At 37.5% G+C, this 22,108-nt stretch overlaps 2 protein-coding genes across 2 annotated transcripts in view; both read left to right on the top strand.

Moving 5' to 3' along the window:
- The first annotated feature begins 280 nt into the window (after nt 1–280).
- On the top strand, nt 281–5,008 carry LOC134800937 (uncharacterized). The gene is made up of 4 exons (XM_063773468.1): nt 281–946; nt 1,065–1,145; nt 1,754–1,898; nt 4,174–5,008. Exons 1-4 carry the CDS (start codon nt 314–316, stop codon nt 4,338–4,340), a joined length of 1,026 nt encoding a protein of 341 aa, XP_063629538.1. The 5' UTR covers nt 281–313; the 3' UTR covers nt 4,341–5,008.
- Nucleotides 5,009–7,418: 2,410 nt separating this feature from the next.
- The window catches only part of LOC134800640 (disintegrin and metalloproteinase domain-containing protein 10-like), a 28,813-nt gene continuing 14,123 nt past the window's right edge, over nt 7,419–22,108 (top strand). The window contains exons 1-7 of the mRNA XM_063773125.1: nt 7,419–7,637; nt 8,195–8,380; nt 17,417–17,529; nt 18,139–18,294; nt 19,409–19,484; nt 20,433–20,625; nt 21,205–21,368. Of these exons, the coding sequence (XP_063629195.1) occupies nt 7,478–7,637; nt 8,195–8,380; nt 17,417–17,529; nt 18,139–18,294; nt 19,409–19,484; nt 20,433–20,625; nt 21,205–21,368 (1,048 nt within the window). The 5' untranslated portion in view covers nt 7,419–7,477. The remainder of the gene's footprint in view (nt 7,638–8,194; nt 8,381–17,416; nt 17,530–18,138; nt 18,295–19,408; nt 19,485–20,432; nt 20,626–21,204; nt 21,369–22,108) is intronic.

The following is a 22,108-nucleotide window of genomic DNA, read 5'->3' as shown; positions in this document are numbered from 1 at the left end:
TAGGTACATATCTAAATTAAATTATGTAATTTATTAAAACAGTATCTATCTACTTAATGCTCAATATCATCAACAAGAACAAACACAAACACGCGCTAAGTTAATAAGGTATTTGCATGAAAAGTAATCTTCTGTACTAGCCTGTAATAAAAATAAACAGTAGGCTAATAAAATGTACAATCTTACAAATTGTAATAACTTAGCACATTACTAATAATTGAAATATAATTGAATTGCAATATTACACTTCACTGTCACCTGCATCATGTATCAAGTTCAACCGAGAGTAAGAAGAATATTTGTGCAAGAAGCGATGAAACAACGGGTACCAAATTCGCTGCTATCATTTCTGACGCTTTACCAAACGGTTTTCGGTTTTAAATTCGGATGCACAAAAGTGAGAAATATAAGATTCAAAACGGCAGCTCATTGGTTTTCTATCATCATGGGTTGTTTCATGATGTCGGCCTTATTTTTGACATTCACGGCGGTGCCATCAGATACAGGGAATGGCCATTATTGGAGACTTATAACATTCGTGCAGTACATACCGACTTTTTGCATATTGATCTCGATGAAGTACACCGTTTGTGAGTTCTTGGCAGACTTAATTGTGGCACCAGATTCTAATAGAATAGGGTTGGTGGCTTGGGTTTACACATTATTGATGTTCTCATTAAAAATAAATGGAGCAATGTTGTATTGTTCGTTGACGACATGCACGGACAGTAGCAAAATGGTCCTACAGTTTTTCGTTCATGTCCCTATGCTGGCCTTGGACGTTATACCCGTGGTTAATAGTCTTATGTTCTACCACATTTACACTCGAATGAGGAATTTGAAAATTAAACTATCGCAGCGTGAAATTACTTTGAAACAATTAGAAACTGAATATAAAGCTGTTGCAGATTCTTTTGATAAATTTCGGGGAGGTTACGATGCTATGGTAAGTGTTAATTTGTATTGAAATTGGACAACAATTCATAAACATTAAAATAAAAATTTCTTAGTAATATTGGTAATATTTTAAGTTTGTTATCAATATTGATAATTTTGTTTTGCAGTTCATTTGGGGGTTTTTAACCGACTCTCCTAAATTTATGCTTGTGATGTGGAACTATCTCCATTCATTGAAGACATTTAAAGTAAGTTTTTATTGTATTATGAATTCAACTCCATATGGCTTACATTATTAATCATTTTTAACTTTTCCAAATACATCAATATGCTATGTTTAGTTCATATGGAGCCTACTAGGTGGCGCTAGTAGTCCTTGATATCCATGTAATCTTTGGCGATATTTTACCTTTCCCGTAGCTTTAAAATTCCGAAACTTTGTGTAACTTGTGTTATGTGTTGACTAATTTTTTTATGTCAACATAACGAATGTGCAAATCAAGATTAATGTAAACTAAATAGCCCAAAGTTCCTATGCAACCTATAGTTTATTGTGCCTTCACAAGATGGCGCTAGTAGTACCCAATTTTTTGATCTTAATTATGAAATCACGCATTTCGTAACGCCAAGTAACGCTCGTATTTGTACTAAACCGTAGCAAATGTATAGATACAGACAAAAAGAATATACAGAGATACAGATTAATGTAACCTTGAAAACTCATATATATATATATATATACAATTCACCTATGTGCACAGAGATGGCGTTAGTAGGCCCATCTGAAACCTGTAAAAAATATGAAACTATCTATTATCTTTGGTCCTAAATTCTTAATATGAATATATTGTTTCAGTCATGGCTGATGAAATCATCAACATACGTGTACGCGATGCACGCTACGCTGCAGATCTGCATTCCGGCGGTATTCGCCGAGATGATAACCGCTCAGACTGACGGGATTCAAATGATTCTGCATGAGTGGCTTGTGACTGAAAAAGGTAGGTAAAGTTGATAAATACAGGGTGGCCTAAAAATAAGTGCATTTCCGTTGCCAGGGAGGTTTTGGGATACTGAGCAACTTTTACTATGGGACAATAGGGCTATGGGATGGTAAATTTATTTTTTCGCGATTTCGGGGTTGGTCCCATAGTAAAAGTTGCTGAGTATAATCCCAAAACCTCCATGGCAACGGGAATGCACTTATTTTTTGGCCACCGTGTATACACAATACTGCCGCAAATATTTATGTATTTCAGTAAGTTAATAGCTACCTATACTTAATCAGGAGACAGAAAGAAAAGAAAGAACACTCCGGTGGCCCGACATAACGCCTACTTAGTGTAAAATCCCTTTGATATGACTTAATGAATCATTAGTAGGTACCTAACTATGACAAGGCATAAACATTTACGGTACTAAAAAATCAATCAAATGGTCATTTGATTTTTTAGTACCGTAAAACCTTCTAACTATGGTTCAAAATTAACATTTCTTTTCGTTCAGATGTGTCTTGTACTGTATTTTTAGGGTTCCGTACCCAAAGGGTAAAACGGGACCCTATTACTAAGACTCCGCTGTCCGTCCGTCCGTCCGTCTGTCACCAGGCTGTATCTCACGAACCGTGATAGCTAGACAGTTGAAATTTTCACAGATGATGTATTTCTGTTGCCGCTATAACAACAAATACTAACCACAGAATAAAATAAAGATTTAAGTGGGGCTCCCATACAACAAACGTGATCTTTGACCGAAGTTAAGCAACGTCGGGCGGGGTCAGTATACTTGGATGGGTGACCGTTTTTATAGATAATGGTACGGAACCCTTCGTGTGCGAGTCCGACTCGCACTTGGCCGGTTTTTTTTTTGTAGTTCTAAGGCATGTTTATAAATGGAAGAAAAAACTCGGAGTAAACCAAAAGGAACATTGGTATTGACATTTAATTTCCTTTTGAACGTGTGGAACCATAGTCACAGTATTGAACTGTAACTAGTTTTGAGGTTTTAATTTATTTTAACTTTTGACTGCAAGTGGCCTAGGGGTCAGGTGCGGTCAAACCAAAGAATAAGACTTGAAACCGAAGGTCATCAGTTCGAACCCCGTGTTCATATTTACCAATTGCTAATCGATGAATAATTAGGTACTTAGGTACCTACTTCATATAAATTAAAATAAAAAAAAATAACGGTACGTACCTTCAGGTTTAAACGGCAAACGTTTTAAGGGTTCTGTAGTGTTCCGTAGTCAACTAGGAGCCTTAATTAAAAAGGTTTGCCGTTAAAACCTGAAGCTGATATATTTTTGGCCGGTACCGTTTTTTTTTTATTATGAATGGGCTTACTCACTGTAAGTCAAACTGTGTCAAAGTATTTTCAGTATAGACAGGTATTATTAATATCCAGAGAGGAAAATGAGGACTACATTCGTATGGAAAGGCGATTTTGCGTAGTTAGACCACTTTCGTTTTATGGCTCCTCTACATGATAGCCCAGCGCTGGGCCAACGAGATGACCTTGTGGAAGCATTAGCCGTTGCAGCAATTTATCTATACGCCACGGACCATAATTATGTGCGGACGAAAAACCGACACCGCGGCCAACCCATCGCCATTCGCCGCGCCATAAGCCAACCGACACCACTACCCTCTCTACACGTTGGCCCATCATATTGGGCCAATATGTTGGGCCATCGTGTAGTGGAACCTGGGCCAATATGTTGGGCCATCGTGTAGAGGAACCATAACACGAAGTATTTATTATTGTAACCACAGAATATGTAATAATACTACCGTACAGAAAGGACACTTCCTACAAAACTGAAGTTTGACAGCGATTCAGGGTCGAATCATGATATCCCTTTCTTACTTATGGCACTACCCCTTTCGGATATTTAGGGTTGTCAAAATTCAAGTCATTATCATCTCTGTGGTCGTGCACGCACAGGGACGTCAAGTTGTCTCAACCCTAATAATTGCTCGGAGCAATGCTGAGCAGAGTTTGCGTGAAGTCAGGACTGCCTCCCCACTGTTGTAACTATGTATGATGGTCACGCTAATCACAGAAACGATTATTAAACGAATTACTATATATATTTACAGATAAAATTACAATAATAGGTGTTGGTATGATGAGGATGTTTTTCAGACTGTTATGGCGAGGTTATGGCAACGTATTCAATTATTTGCAGTGACAAGATTCTAATAGAAAAAAAATTAAATTCAAATATAAAACCTAACCAAAACTCTTAACAATACGTCACACTATGTATGATTTCAGAAGACACATCATCACCCGCTCGCACCCTGCGCTACATCGAAGCGCGGCCACTCCTGCGCAAGGCGTGGCGGCTCCTGCCTCTGGATCTGCGCCTGCCCACCATCATGCTCTCCATGTGTGCTACGTACCTCATCGTTATCATACAGTTCACACACCTTTACGACTAGTGCCGTAGATAAAAACCTTCAATAAAAGAGCGTTGTCCCACAGGTCGACAACGATCTAACCCCTCTGGTGTCCATGGGCGACGACAATCGCTTGCCATCAGGCGATTCGTCTGCTCGTTTGCCTGCTATATCATAATAGTACATTACGATACAAGCGCGAAAAGTAGGGAATTCGCATCGAGTGGCGATAAATTGAAACTCGACCGAAGGGAGTGTTTTAAATCGACACGAGTTGCAACTTGCGAATTACCTTTTCGCGCTTTTATTGTACAGCGTATTACAGTACATATGGCCCTTTAATTTTTTGTCATAGGCACGTAATGTCCTTTATCCCGCCCTAGGGCGGTAATGTAGCACCATATGTGCTGTAAAAAAATTGTCAATCAATCAATTCCTTCGTCTCTAACGATTTGTTGATATTAATATTGAGAAACAGAACTGTGTATAGTCCCTGATGGTGTTCACTTAATTATACGGCAAATGATGATGATGGAATTTCCTTTTGCAGAGTTGCTCCTTTTGACTCACAGATTGATTTAGGAAGGGGAGCCAATTGAATTTTTGATGCAAAATTTTGACTTAAGGGGGGGGTGCCCCCCGAAATTTGTAAAAAATAAAGTTTTGCTATGTGGTCAAGTTTGGAATCATTTTCGTGTAACTCAAGGATGCTAAATTCGTTTCTGATATTTAATTTATACGGTTTCATATAAATAATTTGAAATAAATGAATAATTAAAATTTTCTATTTAATTTTTTTCCGAATAAAAGCCTATATTTTTCTTATTTTAATATGCACACAAAAAATAAAAATTTCATGAAAAAGCCCTATTATTCCTCGTTATAAAAAGTATACATATGGCATATTTATTTTACATTAATGTGAACAAAAAAAAATTAAATGTAGACCTACTTTCGACTACTCATTGAACAAGATACAACGATGTGAGCTACAGCGCCTACAGCTAAGCAATTTACGGCTTTGATGATGATGAGATCCCTTTTAAGTATACATAGTGAGTCCTTAGAACACTTAGATCATTTTAGGAAGGAGATCCACCTTGATTTTTGATATGGTTGGGATGAAAAGTGGGGTGATTTGTCCCATACAATCATAAATTTATACAAGCACCTGTTTAGGTTTCTGCAATAAGTTTGGTGACATTTTCGAGTAAATCAAAAGACAGAAATCATTTAGGTAATTAAATATTCAAAATACAAATTAATAATGTAAATATTGACTAATATTTAAATTATTTTCCTCCTTTTCCCGTAGACACGTCCCTTAAATCGGATTACGTTGTGCACCGAGCATAAGCAATGTTAAAGAGTGTTTACAAATATATAGGCAGCAAAATCTTTAAAATACGAAATAATGTAATTATTAGTCCATTTCTCTTTTTTTTCTATTTATTTACTCGATAATGACACCAAACTTAATGCAGAAACCTAAACAGATGCTTTCATAAATTTATGATTGTATGGGACAAATCATCCTCAACCTTTCAACCACACCGCACCAAAAATCAAGGTGGCTCCCGTTCCTAAAATGATCTAAGGGTTCTAAGGACTCACTATGCTAAAGGATATCTCATCATCATCAAACGCCGTAATTCTCATAGCTGTAACTCATATCTTTGTATACTATTCAGTGAGCTGGTGGTCGAAAGTAGGTCTACATTTCATTTTTTTTTCTCTAATTAATTTTTGATTTAACATTTGTCAGAACTCCGTGATTTCTCAGCCGATGTTGAAAATTATGTATTTGATTGAAAGTACATAGGTACTTATATTTACAATTTTGTCCCATTTCTGTCAAAATCCAGTTTTGATGATGGAATTCATGAGGAATCGAGGGAACTCCTCAAGTCTATAGGCATATATGTTAGTGATTTTGGTATTTTTATCAACAAATCAAGCATATTTATTTACTCGATAATGACACCAAACTTAATGCAGAAACCTAAACAGATGCTTTCATAAATTTATGATTGTATGGGACAAATCATCCTCAACCTTTCAACCACACCGCACCAAAAATCAAGGTGGCTCCCGTTCCTAAAATGATCTAAGGGTTCTAAGGACTCACTATGCTAAAGGATATCTCATCATCATCAAACGCCGTAATTCTCATAGCTGTAACTCATATCTTTGTATACTATTCAGTGAGCTGGTGGTCGAAAGTAGGTCTACATTTCATTTTTTTTTCTCTAATTAATTTTTGATTTAACATTTGTCAGAACTCCGTGATTTCTCAGCCGATGTTGAAAATTATGTATTTGATTGAAAGTACATAGGTACTTATATTTACAATTTTGTCCCATTTCTGTCAAAATCCAGTTTTGATGATGGAATTCATGAGGAATCGAGGGAACTCCTCAAGTCTATAGGCATATATGTTAGTGATTTTGGTATTTTTATCAACAAATCAAGCATTTAAGTACCTACATTAAAAAAAAGTGACTTCTAATGAAGTGTAACTGCTAATATAGAGTTGTAGACCAGAACGGAATACCTCAACGACACGAATTTTATGTTTGGCAATATATGTCATCTTAAGTTTGTTCAGCAAGTTAGGTTTTTAAGCAACATCTCATGAGGAATTGAGGGAACTTATCAACTCTTATAGCGATTTTTTATGCGAAGATCAAACATTTCCATTTAAACAATGCTATTTGGTGAAATGGAACTGCTAATGAAGACCTGTCTGAAACCCCTTTCACGACAAATATTATATTTTATGTCTAGGGATCATTTTAATTATTATGAGATGCAGTATGGTTGCAAATGTGATACGATGCGATGAATATCATGATGATGATTACTGATATAATTTTCGGGTCTACTGTCCAGGTCCCGTTAAAATCTGAATCCTGCTCCAGGTCGCATTTCTGAACCATTTCTTGTGAAATATGGTGACCAGGTCTTGTTGATTCAATTTTAGATATTTTTTCAAAATGGGGGAGCCAAGACCTCAAATTTGGCTCACAGAGCCATTTTAACTACTTAAATACTCTACCTTTCAAATCATGACACCATGATCACAAACAATTTAAAAAGGCAATTCTTCTGTCCACCAACTGTCAACTGACAATGAAGCTTCAGAGAGTGTAAACAATACAAAAATTCAAAATTTTGCCATGTGCGTATCGCTGACGCTGTTGCTCGTTATCTGTGTCATGGGAGAGGAGATAGATCTCAGTAGTTACAGTTATTGGTGCAATTTGCCGGGGTACTCTGTGATCGTGGCTAAGTTCGGTGCCGAGCAACACTTGCTATGTCTGAAAATGGTGCCAATAGGTATGTTTTCAAATTTCAGTTGATCAGGTCTGATGATGCGTCATTTGATCTGATGCGAATGTGCCGCTACCTCAATATTCGTGCACTGCACATCAAGCACTGCGCACCTCGCTGTAAAATGCACGTGAGTTGTTAACAAGCAATCTTGCAAAAGAACATACAGTCGCGAGAATAATTAATTACTGCTAAATTTGGTTAGAATGAATTATTTTCTGGGGTGTCGCCCAATATCAATTAGGATTTATAAGTTTTGCTGTCTTCATGAAATGACCTGCATGTGTACTACTTATTGACTAGTCTGATGCCTGCAACTATATATATGCTTACTAGATTACCTTTGCCATGACTTCTTACCTTAAGGTCCCATTTAGACCGATCGAGTACTTGCTTGCGATTTTCGTTACACTGCGGTGTTTAGTCGAACGACTGAATTCCTTGTTCTCTTTAGTTAGCAATGTTTATATTGCACATGCAATCGCTCGCGCCGTGTAAATGATCTTTAAGTCGAAACCTTTACGGGTGTCACCTTCGTGTCATTGCACAAAAACTATTTTCAGTGTCATCCGAGCTCACCAAAGTCTCGCGTATCTACCTAGACCCTGACCTAGACGAAAGAGTGATCAAGGCGTTCGCACCTGGTGACGTGGCACTGGCTTCAGGGTTCCCCTTGATGGCGCCGTCTGCTGGCGCCGCTGAGGGATATATTGGACAGGATGGACATTTTTACGGGGTCTTACATTTGGGTAACTACATACTCTATATGTCTTTAATGGTAATTAAATAGGTACAGAAATTTACAAACTTATAACTAGGTAAATATAAAAATTAAGGGTATTATATGCTATTAGGCCATAGCTTAGGTACCCGGCTAAATGTACCTAGCACGCTGCTGGCGTTTCCTCTTTGCACGGCTAGCGAAATACGCTGGATTAAAAATGCGCTGGACCTGGGGTCGCCGCTTTTCTCTCGTAGGAGTTGACCTAACTTGGGTAATGTTTGTACTTTGTTTTGCTCGTTCATTTTAGCACTTTCCCGGTCGTAACGTGTGACCTAGTCACTCAATTTAACATATTATACCAGTTAAACGAAAGGAACTTCCATTCGAATATGGAAGTCACACAAACAATTTTACCTTAATTTGTGACGTGACTCGTGAGCGTCACATTTTATAGAAATGTGGCTGTCTTCCCTTAAAAGGTGACGCTGAACGCAGCTAAAGCCGACCACTGACCATGGATGTAAGTAAAAAGAGGTAGATATGGTACCAGGCGCACGATCGTGAGCCATTAAATATAGGTTCCGGAACCTATCTTGAGTCAGTCGTACGGGTGACGCCAACGTGTCAACATTGTCATAATCGTCCTTAACCGTCTATTAAATATTGCGAAACAATGCCGTGTTGCGCCTTTTACGAATGTTTCAATAGCTCGAAACATAAAAACAAAGCTCACGGAATCACTTTCCATTCGTAAGTACTGTTATAACATTTGAAAACAATATTATTTGTAAATAAAATTTAATATTATCTTTGTTGTTAAAGAGTGAGTGAGTGAGAGGGATAGCTAAATAATGCATTACCCATGTGAGAAACACGTTTATCCGAGCGTCGCTGTCAAGTATGCATGTGTGCTTCATGCATTGTAGAGTCAGCAAAAAAATTATAAATATGCAACTTTTAAAATCATGTGCTCCTAGTCCTTGAAACTATAGAATCTTAGAGCATATTTAGTAACAGAGATGTCATCGCTGTCATTTTCTTTACGAAACAGTCTGCGGATACTGTTTTTTCTCATTTATATTAATCAATTCTCTAGAATAAATCCGCATCTCAGCACACTTTATGCAGATGACGCTTCTGTATTGATATTGGGAAAGGGACTAAGCAGATCTGAACACGAGGCAACGATAAATAAGACCCTAGAAATAATTATACATTGGCTTTCAACTCTTAATCTTAAAATAAATCTCTCTAAAACTAAATATATCCAATTCAGACCTCAACAAGCTAAACCAATTCAGCTGAATATTAATTACGAAGGTACCCAAATTGAAGAAGTTTCATCATACAAATTTCTGGGCGTCGTAATTGATAGTCATCTGAATTGGAAACAACACATTGAGATGGTTAATAGTAAAATAAGAAAATTCTGTTATGGACTGCAAGTACTTGTAAATGTATCAACCACAAAAACTGCGACTTTAGCATACTATGGTTATATCTATTGCATTCTAAACTATGGTATCATTTACTGGGGAAACTCTGTAAATGCCTCATCAACTTTCATCCTACAAAAGAGATGTGTTAGAATTATTTTTGGATTGAGAGACGACGATTCATGTCGGAATATATTCAAGACCCAAGGTTTACTAACCCTAACTAGTATTTACATTTGGCAATGCTGTATTTTTATCAAAAACAACGCCTCTGAATTTCATGTTAAACAAACAAACAGGCCTGTTAGAAATAAGTATTTACTCAACTTACAAGTTCCTGACTCAAAGTTGACAATGGTACGTAAAGGGATGTATTACACTAGTATTAAAATATACAATCATTTGCCAAACTACATTAAAATGATGTCAGGAACAACATTTAAAACTACATTAAAGAACATACTCATAAAAACAAGTTTTTATAATCTAAATGAATATTTTGATTATAATTTTAATGATCTCATGTAATAATTAATGTTCCTCTAATCTAAATGTAAAAATGCTAGATATTATTATAGGTAGAGTCTGGCTAGCCAAAAATTGTTGACAGATATTTCGTTGTTGTATCACCAATTGTCTATGATTAAAAAAAAAAGCTAAAAGTCAGTTGTCAATTTATGTCATTCATTCAAATTGTTTGCGGTTTATAAGGGGTTTATTTTAAATAATATTAATAATGTCTATACTGAGTGAGGTTCGCAAAGTATTATTTAAGCTCGTAAATAATTACGACAATGTGCGAAGTCGACGTGTAGCGTTGTATAACGAAAAACTGCAATGTTTACAACTCCTAAAGAAATGTAAACAAATTCGGAGGTTGGTGCTCTATAAATATTTTGATACTTAGCTTTTAGCATATTTGGCATAGTACTTATGTATTTTTTTGGTGATGGATTAATATTACGGTATTATCGAGCTAGATCTTATTTACACTACATTTCATTTTTCGCCTTGTTACAATGGTATATGGTGAGAAAGTGTTAACATATGTGTTTATCGTTGACTGTACTTTACATAGTGGTAGAAATTATGTGAGCTGACTTTGAGTGCACGTCAACGTATATTTAACTTATATCCTTAGGTACCTTACATGTGCACAGAAATAAAAAATATTTTCTAGTATCAAAACTATAATTCCTACTACACAAAGTGTGACCAGCCCAAGATTTTTTGAATTTCCCGCCAAACATTTGTGTAATATTTCAGTAGCCAGACTCTATTATTCAGTACTGAAGAGATGAAGGAGATGAACCTATTGCATGCTCTGACGGGTAGATTATGTGTTCTGATAAACATTGTAACATCTTTACTTTACTATTGTAAATGTACCATAATCTTGCAATAAAGACATTTTTGATTTGATTTGATTTGATATTTGCGGGGGAGGGGACGTCAACTACATGATTTGTACGTAACGTACAAATAGCCAGTTTGCACAATAATAGGGTATTTTCCTATTAGTCAAATCAGTTACTTTTTTAGAACTGTCAAAACGATTTGCTAATATGGAATTTGTATGAAACATTACATCGTGACGTCACGGTCAACTCACCTACTTTTTATATTTCTATCCGATTTATTAAATAGAACTTGTGTTTAAAAATAACTCCTGTCTGTGTTTTTCTAATAATTATCTGGTGCTTTATTTCATGCATGGTGTAAAATAATTTATTTTAAATACAGTATAATACCCTATTGTGAAAGTTTTTCGGCAAAGGGGTAAAGGTCTTAAAGGCCACTCCAGTTATTAAATGCTCTAAGTACTTATAGAATGTGTGTTTTAATAACGATATCTTGCATTTACATACCTAAAACCGGATGTTGCAAGTATGTAGTAGTAGTATAAACTCCATGTACAGATTTCCTGCTGATGAATTATGGAGAAATAAGTGGCTCACTGTCGTCCGTAATCAAAGAAGGGATCCAGAGTGGACATGTACCAAAAATAGCAGAATATGTTCAATACATTTCAAACCGGAACATATGTACACCACCAACAAAGGAAGAAGAAGAATTACAAAAGGCGCTGTTCCTTTTTTTCGGGTACCGCGTTATTTTTATTTGACTTTCATTATTTTATATTTAATTACTATAATTATGTATATTGTAAGTTGAGCAAATGAAAACCTCTCTGTGGTCTAAAATGAAATTACAAGAGCTGAGAGGAAAATACCGTAGGCCGTGAGTTTCTGCCAGCAAAAATCTTTTTTTTTTTCGAATAATAACGAAGGAAGTCTATTATATACCGTGGGCTCGAATAACCCGAAAGATTTTAACTACATATTTCTGAGGCCAAAAGAAGGGGAAATATGTCATATAACATTTTGTCAATTTCGCCAAATAATTTTTTTTTTTTTGTTTTTTATTTTCCTTTTAATCTATTTTTTCGCAAAAAATAAATTTTATTCATAAAACTACTACTTAAAACGTATTTTTATTTGTTTTTTCGTAACATTTACAGCTAAATAATCGTGATTATTTAAATTTAACGAAAGATATTGAAAAAAGGGGGCCGCTATTTAAGTACCTTTAGAATACATCAAACTAGTTTCGTCGATCTTGGAACTCAAAACAAAAACGGCCGTTTTAACTTTGGACGCGTAGATTGACGAATCCAGCTACATAAAAACTAGCCTGATGTATTCAAAAGATACTTAAATACACATTACGTAGCGGCCCCCTTTTTTCAATATCGTTCGTTAAATTTAAATAATCACGATTATATAGCTGTAACTGTGACTAGTGTGCACGTTGATGGTCTCTTAAATATAATCAGGAATACACTGTTAAAATCTTTCGGGTTATTCCAGCCCACGGTGTAAGTATAAAAGTAGATAGATATTTACTTGGCTTATAAAATTTGTTTACAATGTATTTTATTAAATCTTTTATTTTAGGCCGCTATGAGATGCGTGACGCCGAATTCCTTAATTAACGTCGATATATCAGACATGGAATCCATTTTTGATAGCCCCCGCAAAGCCTATTTGAAAAAACGACTTCGCAAGACCGAAGCAGCTAAAACTAAATTGGCGAAACAAAACAAAAACTTAAAAAACATAAACAAAAGACTAAAACAAAAATGTGACAGTCTACGAGATGCATTATTAAAGTTAAAGGCGAAAATGAAGATTCCCGAAGACCATTTTAGAGAAGTGTGGTTAAAAGCTGAAGCTGCTGATTTGTACAAACAAATGGTGAAAAATAAAAATAAAAATCGACGAATGCCATTTAGCCAGAATTTAAGAAAATTTGCTCTAACATTAAACTTTTACTCCCCGATGGGTTATAAATATGTAAGAAAGATATTTAATAATGCCCTTCCTCATCCACGAACACTTAGTAAGTGGTATGAAAAAACGGATGCTTCGCCGGGCTTTACAGCGGAAGCTTTTGACGTCTTAAAAAAAAATACACAGGTTCTGGAGAGAGAATGCTATGCACGCTTATGGTAGATGAAATGGCCATACGTCAACAACCTTTGTGGAATGGCCGAAAGTCATTGGGGTTAGTCGACCAAGGGATCGGATGCTTAGATAACGACAAAATTGCATCTCAAGCTTATGTAATGATGTTGGTGAGCCTTAACGAAAACTGGAAATTACCGGTAGGATATTATTTTGTACACGGCCTCACGGCGGAATGTCGAGCAAACCTCATAACGACGTGCTTAGTTAAGTGCTGGGATGTTGGAGTCGATGTCGTGGCTTTGACTTTTGATGGTTGTCGCTGTAATATAAATGCTGCGAACCTATTAGGTTGTCAACTAGACAACATGCAAAACTTAAAAACCACTTTTAAACATCCATCACCAGCATGTGACTTGGACGTAGCAGTATTCTTAGATCCTTGTCACATGATCAAACTTGTTCGGAACACTTTTGAGTCAAAACGGCTAATTCTAGATGGTACAGGTGGTGAAATAAAGTGGCAGTTTTTAGTAAACTTACTGAAACTTCAGACAAGCGAAACTCTAAATTTTGCCAATAAATTAAGTCCGAGGCACATTGAATTTAGAAATCAAATCATGAAGGTGAAACTCGCTACACAACTTTTAAGTCAAAGTGTTGCCAGTGCATTGACACTGTGTACTGAACTGCTATCTTCTTCAAGTTTTGAAAATAGTAAAGCTACGGTAGACTTTATTGAAAATTTTAATAATATTTTTGATATTATGAACTCACGAAAACGTGGTCGCTTTGGATTTAAAAAACCTATTTGTCCCGATAATAAAAATGACTTCTATGATTTATTCGACAAAATTAAAAAGTACATATGTTCTTTGCAAATATTTTCAAAAACAAGGCGGACCATCAAAAAAAAAATCGTTATGAAAATTACAAAACAAAAAATTATTGACGCGACATGTAAAACCGGATTCATTGGCTTCATTATTTGCATTGAGAGCTTAAAACATTTATATTCAACATTGATTGATAATAATAACAAATTGAAATATATAGCGACATATAAATTGAGTCAAGACCATTTGGAATTGCTATTCGGTGTACTCCGCAGACAAGGTGGTTATAATAACAATCCAAACGTGACACAATTTCGGGGAAGTTATCGCAAGGTGTTAGGTCACTTAGAACTGCGCTCTTCTTTTTCTGGGAATTGTATTCCACTAGACAACTTTCCCCTCCTTACCTGTTCTTCGGCCACGGATAGCATTAATCAAACGACAGAAAGAAATTTATTTGATTTTGATGATGAGGAACAAATGGTCTGTGGGAACTTAGAAAAACACAAAGTCACTCAAGCAAGCACATATCTGCGCGTAAAAAAAATTAAAAACAAAATTGAAAAAAGTGATTCCACTGCAGAGGACAATGTCTATGTGTTAAATGAACTCCTCGATAACCCGTCCAAATTGTCGGTCTCTGCGGAGCAAATCGTAGGGTACATAGCCGGATGGGTAGCACGAGCCCTCATCAAAACTGTTAAATGTGAGACATGTTGCAGCGCCCTTTTAACAAACATGAAACTCGACTTTCACAAACTTATCTCAATAAAAGATATGGGAGGTTTGTGCTACCCATCCTGCGATTTATTTAAAATATGCGCAAAAGCGGAAACTACAATAAAAAAGTTTAATGCTGATAATAAATCGGTCTATTTTGCACGAGAAAGTGACACAATGAAATTAAAAATAAATATTTTGAAATCTTTTGTAAATTCAAATATTTTATTAAACTTAAGTGACCATGCATTCGATCAACCAGCTACATTAAATCACAGATTGTTACTTTTAAAAGCAATAGTTGACAAATATTGTGACGTCAGGATACATTACCTTCATAAAATTGATCCAAACTTGAAAAAAGTAACAAAACGTCAACAGCGAAACAAACTTTCTTTGTTTGAGGGTACATAATTGTTTCAGCTGAATTTTTACCTCACCTTTTTAATCGACTATTTAAAGGGATGAGTTTCTCTAGTCGGGTATGTTTTTTTATGTTTGTTACCTAAGAACTCCGTTATTTAGGAACCGATTTATTATGTTTTTTAAATTAAAAGTTTTCGTATAGGTACCTACTTACAACTTTATCACATTTTTTAGAAGTTCAGTTCTGATGATGGAATTCAAAAGGAATTGAGGAAACACTTAAAATCTTATAGGTACCTATACATATAGTTACTAGATTTTGCCCTGTGCGCGTGTTGTGTAGTTGTTGTTGTCGTGTTGTTGTTAGTAGAACGCTTGGAAGCACCGCATTCACGCAGCTCGGCCTTCGGCCTCGCGTTTCGGGAGTCAGGGTGGAGGCTCCGGGCCTTCGGCCCTCCACCACCGACAAACTTGGAAACCGAACGCCATTTTGAATCCGCCGTTTTGAAAAATAAATTGTGGTTTCAAAAACTGCCAGGGTCCTTCTATGACATTTGGTCGAGCACCCTCCCTCTAACTCCCACCGCTTAGCCGGGCCGTCCAACATTTTTGTGACCAAAGACGGTAGACCAAGTCGGAATTTTCTGGGGGTCATGAGCCCACCCTCTATACGACCGTACAAAAGTCAAATACGTACCCCACGAACCTCCTTCTGGAAGAACAATTATGTCAATCAATCATCGGATTGCGGCTTAATATAATAATAATTTTTGTAGTTTTTGTCTGCAAATTAAGCATTTTCATTCAAAAAGTGGCAATTAGTGTAGTGGAACTGCTGATGATAAACAGAACGGAATTCCTTAACTTGTCCTATTTGTTGAGCATCAAGGTTCTAAGCAGTTGATGAAAATCTGAATGAATACTTTAAATTGAAAATTCTAATATATGGACACACTTGTGGTCTTAAATCGAAAAAAGTGGGACATTGTTGATTTCGCTTTAAAAAAATCGCATACGATAGGGAATTTGATTTAAAAAAATACCACGTATTGCAATTTTTCTAATAAAAATGGTTATAAGTAAGCGGTAAAAAATTAAAGTAATAATGTTTGGAGGAAATTACTCACACTTTTTTTTCTCAAAAACGAAACTAAACACCATTTTCAAATTTTAATATGTTAAAGCATGTTAATATTGTTATACAGATATATTTTCATTTTTGTAAACATATAAATGAATAAACGAAGTGCCTATTTATTTCAATTTCATATTTATTTATTTCCTGACGCTACCTAAAGACCAACGTTGAAGCCGCGTAGGTATTCCCATGACTTACAACTTGGCCAATATAAGTGAATCCGTGTATCTGTTGTAACTATGATGAATAAACAGGGTTCACACTTTTACATTGGTTCTTTTGAATCGTGCGCTCGGTAAACGATTGGAATATAAATACATACTAGGAGTACCTAGTACTGGTTATTCGCTCTTGCCAAGCGTGTCTTTTTGGACGAACCATTTTAATTGAGACCTCGAGATCCCTACTGCCATGCGTAAACAGAGACCATATCTTTATACTGGTTTTTTTGACGCGATCTTTAGTTTAACATGGCGAATACTCGACCAGGGTTTCAGAAGTATAAAACGAGGGTCAATTTCGTGTTTTAAAATATGATACTCAATGATTCGATATTAATCTCAGTGCAACTCGCTCGCTCATATATTTGCGTGAGAGAGACGAACTACGTTTAGGTAATATCAAATCGAGATATTAATAAAAAATCTAAATCTAAATGACATAACTTCAAGACGACATTGTAAGAACTATGTAAGTCTCGCCTACACATATGCATAATGTTATAAGTTTATCTCTGTCGCACCTCGTGCAATGCGAAAAATATAGGGGTCTCGCTTGCACAGCTGTGTTAACTGTATTCGGTTATCTCTATTACTCGTTGTGCACATATACAGTATAACAGTGTGTAAGTTTTTGCAAGTGTATGGGTGCTGGATCACATTTTAGTTTTGGCAACTATGAACGTCACGCGTCTATATTAATTAATAAGGTCATTGCCACTGACTAACAGTCCGCCGGACGATATCGGCCGGTCAGTTGTTCGGAACTGTCAAATTTTTGTTCTAACTGACAGGCTGTTATCGTCCGGCGGACTGTTAGTCAGTGGTCGGCTTAAAGCGTTAACCAGAGACCAAGGTCTTAGGTCACCATACTTTTCAGGTAACCGCACCCTCTACGCAGACCCATACAACCGGGACGATCCCCGCAAGATGTTCGGGCCGTTCGAAGGAGGCAGTTTCGTCAGCACACGCCCGCGCCGCGAATTTGTACAGGTGAACAGGTGACTGACATTTCGTACTAGGGCCACAGAAATAGTAGTTAATCCGTAAATAAATCCACTGATTAACCGTCTGGCCTGATCTGGCAAATGCTCTTGCGCACAGTACTAGGATACAGTCCGTATTACCCACGAAATAAGGAACAAAAAGAAAGAGATAAAAACGTAAGTTTTTGGCAAAAAAAACATTTTAGGTACCTACAAGCTTTTATCGCTGACTGTACTTTTCTTTCCACATACAATTAATACACATCGAGAAAATTCTAAAAAAACCCCAAACATAATTAGGTTGCGTTGTTTTCCTATAGCCACGTTCTGTCTCCATCATCAGATCAGTTCGAATGATACCATAATATTGCATTGCATTGTCACCCGACATAATGGGACAGGTGAAATTAAATTAAAGCTTGTAAAAAAAACAATGTTTGATACTGACAATCAATCGTCGCGTGTTTATTACGCGGTGATTGGTCGATTTTCGCAAGTCTTCTGACGACATAAAATATAGTGGATAGGTGTTGTGACAACGGTCATGGCTGAAATGCGTGACTCTTATCCCGAGAGAAATCAGCAATGTTAACTTTAGGTACATAATACTTTGTAGAAGGTTGGCCGCGTCGACGCGAAATCGATGCTAGAGACAGAGGATCCCCCGCCAGGCACGGCGCGGGCGCGGATCTGCGACTTGCTGTTGTTGGCTGACAAGGAATTCTTCGATAAGGACGCGCACGGCAGCCTGAACCATGCCGTGAGCCGCATGGTAAGTGCTAGAACGTGAAACCCGTAAGAGTGAGGTTTGCCAGCCAACAAGGAGTTTTTTGACAACGCTTGCGTGGGCCATGTTGTGAGCCGCTATAAGATGGCAGACCCGCAACAAGGTAAGGGTATGTAAGTTGTTCGCTGCTGGCCGAGAAAGGAGATGTTCCATAAGACCACAGCAGCTTGAACCACGCTGCGAGCCGCATGGTACGCGTTAGAAGACGGAAAACCCGTAACAAGGCTAGAGTCTGCCAGCCAACAAGGAGCTTATTGACAACGCCTGTGTCAGATTTACTTTAGTATATAATCATTAATAAAATAGGAAATAAGGATGTAAGGCAGTATTTAATTAAGACCAGTTAGTTATTGCTCAAAGTAATGTATTTATTATAGGGACAACTACAAGGTTTAGAATATGAAAAATCTCACACCTGCGTGGACCATGTAATGGTGCGCGCTAATATGATGAGATGGCAGATCCGCAACAGGGTAAGGGCCTTTGAGTTGCTCTTGCTGGGTGCTGGCAGACAAGGACACTTACGGCAGCCTTAACCACACTGTGAGCCACAGGGTACGTGATACCCGACGGAAAACCGACAACAACTACGTTCAGCCAGCCAACAAGAATTGTTTTTAAAACGCTTCCGTGGGCCATGTTTTGAGTCGCTGTAAGATGACTAGCAGATCCGCGACTTACGGGTCTTTAAGTTGCTCCTGCAGACCACCAAAAGAGTTCTACGATAAGTACACTCACGACAGCCTGAATCAGGCCGAGAGCCGTATGGCACGTGGGTATAAAACGGGGGACCTAGGGCTGGGAATGTCTGCTAGCTGTCAATGAGTGATTTAATATAATCATCGTCTTTGCTTTAAGTACATTTCTAACTGCTTCTCAAAGAAGCCTGGAGTTTACTGAGCAAGTGGCCAATCCTGTAGATTTTACGCCGTTCCTATACTTTTATCGATCGGAACAGACCTGGATTCTTCTATTGACATGGCAGTGCAACCCATCCAGCAGTGCAACCGCTCCGCTGCGACCTGCACTTTCATCACTACATAAATAAGTAAATTGACTAGGTACAATTGTTTTCTTATTGTATTTGTGCATGCTACAGGTGCATGCGGTGGCCCAAGCAGACATCATCATCAGAAACGCAGACTTCGACGAGGACGGTATGCCGGATAACATTGGTGAGCATTTTAATTATTAGAAAAAATTGGTTCCGTTTATTTATTTTGTACCTACATATGCAATGTCACCTGTAGGTCCAAATTGGCCAATATCAGAGGGTCGTCTCCACTACACTAATGAGCAGTTTGTCAATTTAAAACAACCGTTAAAAACAATTTTTGTAACACAATCCTTTATTTTTGACTGTAGGTACTTCTTCTCCTTTTTCTATTTCTCATGTCTATCAAGAACTCGAAACCTTTCTAATGAGCCTAAACTCAATGTGTTTGAGTTTTTCCATCATAGATGCTTTGACTACGTTCATCATCAGCTCCATGTTAACATTTTTTTGCATTGTCATCTGAATCACGGAAGTAGGTAGATACTCCAAATTTTAACTGAATCAGACCAGGAAATGGTTTAAATTTAATTTAATATATGGAGTGATCCTGGAGTGAAAGAGTGGTAACTCCAAACATCAGTTTTCTTACTAAAACGCGCGCTATTTCGTAGTCGACATCTAGCGTCATGTAGCGGTATTTATCAGTACTGCTAGTTGACAATAGATGTCTCGGCGAACGAAAACACTAATGCTCAACCATTTTTAGCTAATATTATAACCGGATTAACTGGAAGTCTATTTTCAACCCCTTCTGCTTATAATATTAGTTGTAAATTGTTTTAGTAGTACATTTTTCGTCAGTACCTACTTGTGACATCTGGTGTCAAGTAGGGGTACTGATAGTTCCACTACTTGACGTTTGCCACCAATCTTTCTTTACTTATATTACTCTATGCAAGCATGTCAACATTCACGTCAAATTTATATATACTTAAATATGAAGTTTATAATGACCCTCCCTCTCTTCTATTCAGCTCACGTTCTTCTTTTCAAGTCAGTGCAAAGTTAACTTAGATGAACTATAAAATGTGTAAAAATACCAAGTTACTCTAATGACTCCTCGCAGGTTTCTCAGTGAAGTACATCCTAGTTCTGGCGTCTGAAGAGACGAACGCGCGAGTATTCGGCGACGCTGAGAAGCACTCGATAGACGGCCGCGACTATCTCAAGCGATTCTCGCGCTTACGCCGATTGAACGAGGTCTGTCTCGGTATCGCGTTCTCGGGACACTCGTTCCATAACAGGACGCTTGGGCTGAGGTAAGTTACATACACCCCTGAAATCTCGCAGGTTTATCAGTGAAGGACGTGGTCCTAGTGTTAGAAGAAACAATTGTGTGTATTCGATGACGCTCTGAAGCTCTTGGTGTATGGCCGGAGCAAGGTATATCGACGTAATTTGTGTCGACGCTGACTTGAGGACTAACTGAGGTAAGGTAAGATGAGGTAAGGTATTTTTTCAGTTAGATGCATCAGCTAGACAAGATCGGCGGCCGTTGCTGCGGACTACAGACTTTTGCTAGGTTCCAAAAAAGTCAGTTTAGACCTTGTATAATCTGTGGGTCCTCACCCCATTCACCAGTTTCACTTCGTTGGCTAGGGAGCGTAACAACGTGACCAGAACCCAAAAAGAGCAGTCACAGCCTGTGATGTGACACAGTCAGGCGTTCCTGACTCTACAGATTCTATTGCAGCTTTACAGAAGGAGAGCATTGCACCATTTGCACCCTCGTGCATGTGCTACCGAGTTTCGACGCCATATTTGCTTTTAAATGGTCACTCACTGTGACTTTAAGCTTTTCTTTTATACCTTAAGAAACATCTTTGACTTGTCATCAGCTTCACGTCGCTGGGTGGCGGAGTGGGCGGCTCAGCGGGCGGGCTCTGCGACCGGCGGCATTTCGGGCGTTCATTCAACACGTTAGCCATCGCGCACGCCACAGGGAACGGCGACGAACGCGTGCCCGAGCGCATTGCCGCGCTCACGCTCGCTCATGAGATTGGTTAGTCCCTAATAAGACAGATGTGCGTTAGCGTGTTTGGGCGCTCCTTCAACACGCTAACCATCGTGATTAAATTGGGAAGTTCCACCTGAGCTAAACATTTTTGATAGATCGGGGGACTTTCTGCAAATTTGGTGGAGCCGTTGGATGTGGTAGCAGGGCACTGTACAGTCACGTAAATTATGTTACGTTATGTTCAATGACAGTATTTTTCACGCCACTGTTCGGAAATGTGGCAATAGATGGTCTAAAACCAAGCTGGAAAGTAGGCAATAGCTGTAGCACCTGAACCACCACTACTACAATGTTTCATTGTTATCATCATCTGTCATTGGTGACGGTTCGCTACAGCAATGAGTATCATTTAAAACATAAAAATCAATAAAAGGTCTTTTTAGGCGCAACTTTTTCCTTCAAAAATAAAATAAGGTTATTTATAGGACCAATTTCTTGTTTAAAAAAAAAAGGAATGTCAAAACCATTCAGTTCATTTTTTTTAACAATTATCCATTCAGTTCACGCTTAAGGCGTTTTGTACTTTTGTAGCTGTTTGTGGTTTTTTTTTAGCAAAAACGCTTCTAAGTTTAGAGTCGGTTTGAAGCAAATAACAGAAAAACGCCTCTTAAAAGTGATAAAAAAAGTAAAAAAGGCGGGATTTGAAAATACTTACTGAATTGGATAGTGTAAATTGTGTTAAAGACTAGAAAAATACATAATAAAATATATAATATAAGACTAAA

This window comes from Cydia splendana, chromosome 20, assembly GCF_910591565.1.
Source record: "Cydia splendana chromosome 20, ilCydSple1.2, whole genome shotgun sequence".
NCBI classification, from domain to species: Eukaryota; Metazoa; Arthropoda; class Insecta; order Lepidoptera; family Tortricidae; genus Cydia; species Cydia splendana.
The sequence above is the reverse complement of the archived record's forward strand: the minus strand, read 5'-3'. Positions and strand labels throughout refer to the sequence as shown.

Excerpts from the sequence above, each read along its gene's own strand:
- LOC134800937 (XM_063773468.1), top strand. The coding sequence starts at position 314 with ATGAAACAACGGGTACCAAATTCGCTGCTATCATTTCTGACGCTTTAC. Across the intron at positions 1,146-1,753 it reads ATTCATTGAAGACATTTAAA|TCATGGCTGATGAAATCATC; the intron begins GTAAGTTTTTAT and ends ATATTGTTTCAG. Across the intron at positions 1,899-4,173 it reads GTGGCTTGTGACTGAAAAAG|AAGACACATCATCACCCGCT; the intron begins GTAGGTAAAGTT and ends GTATGATTTCAG.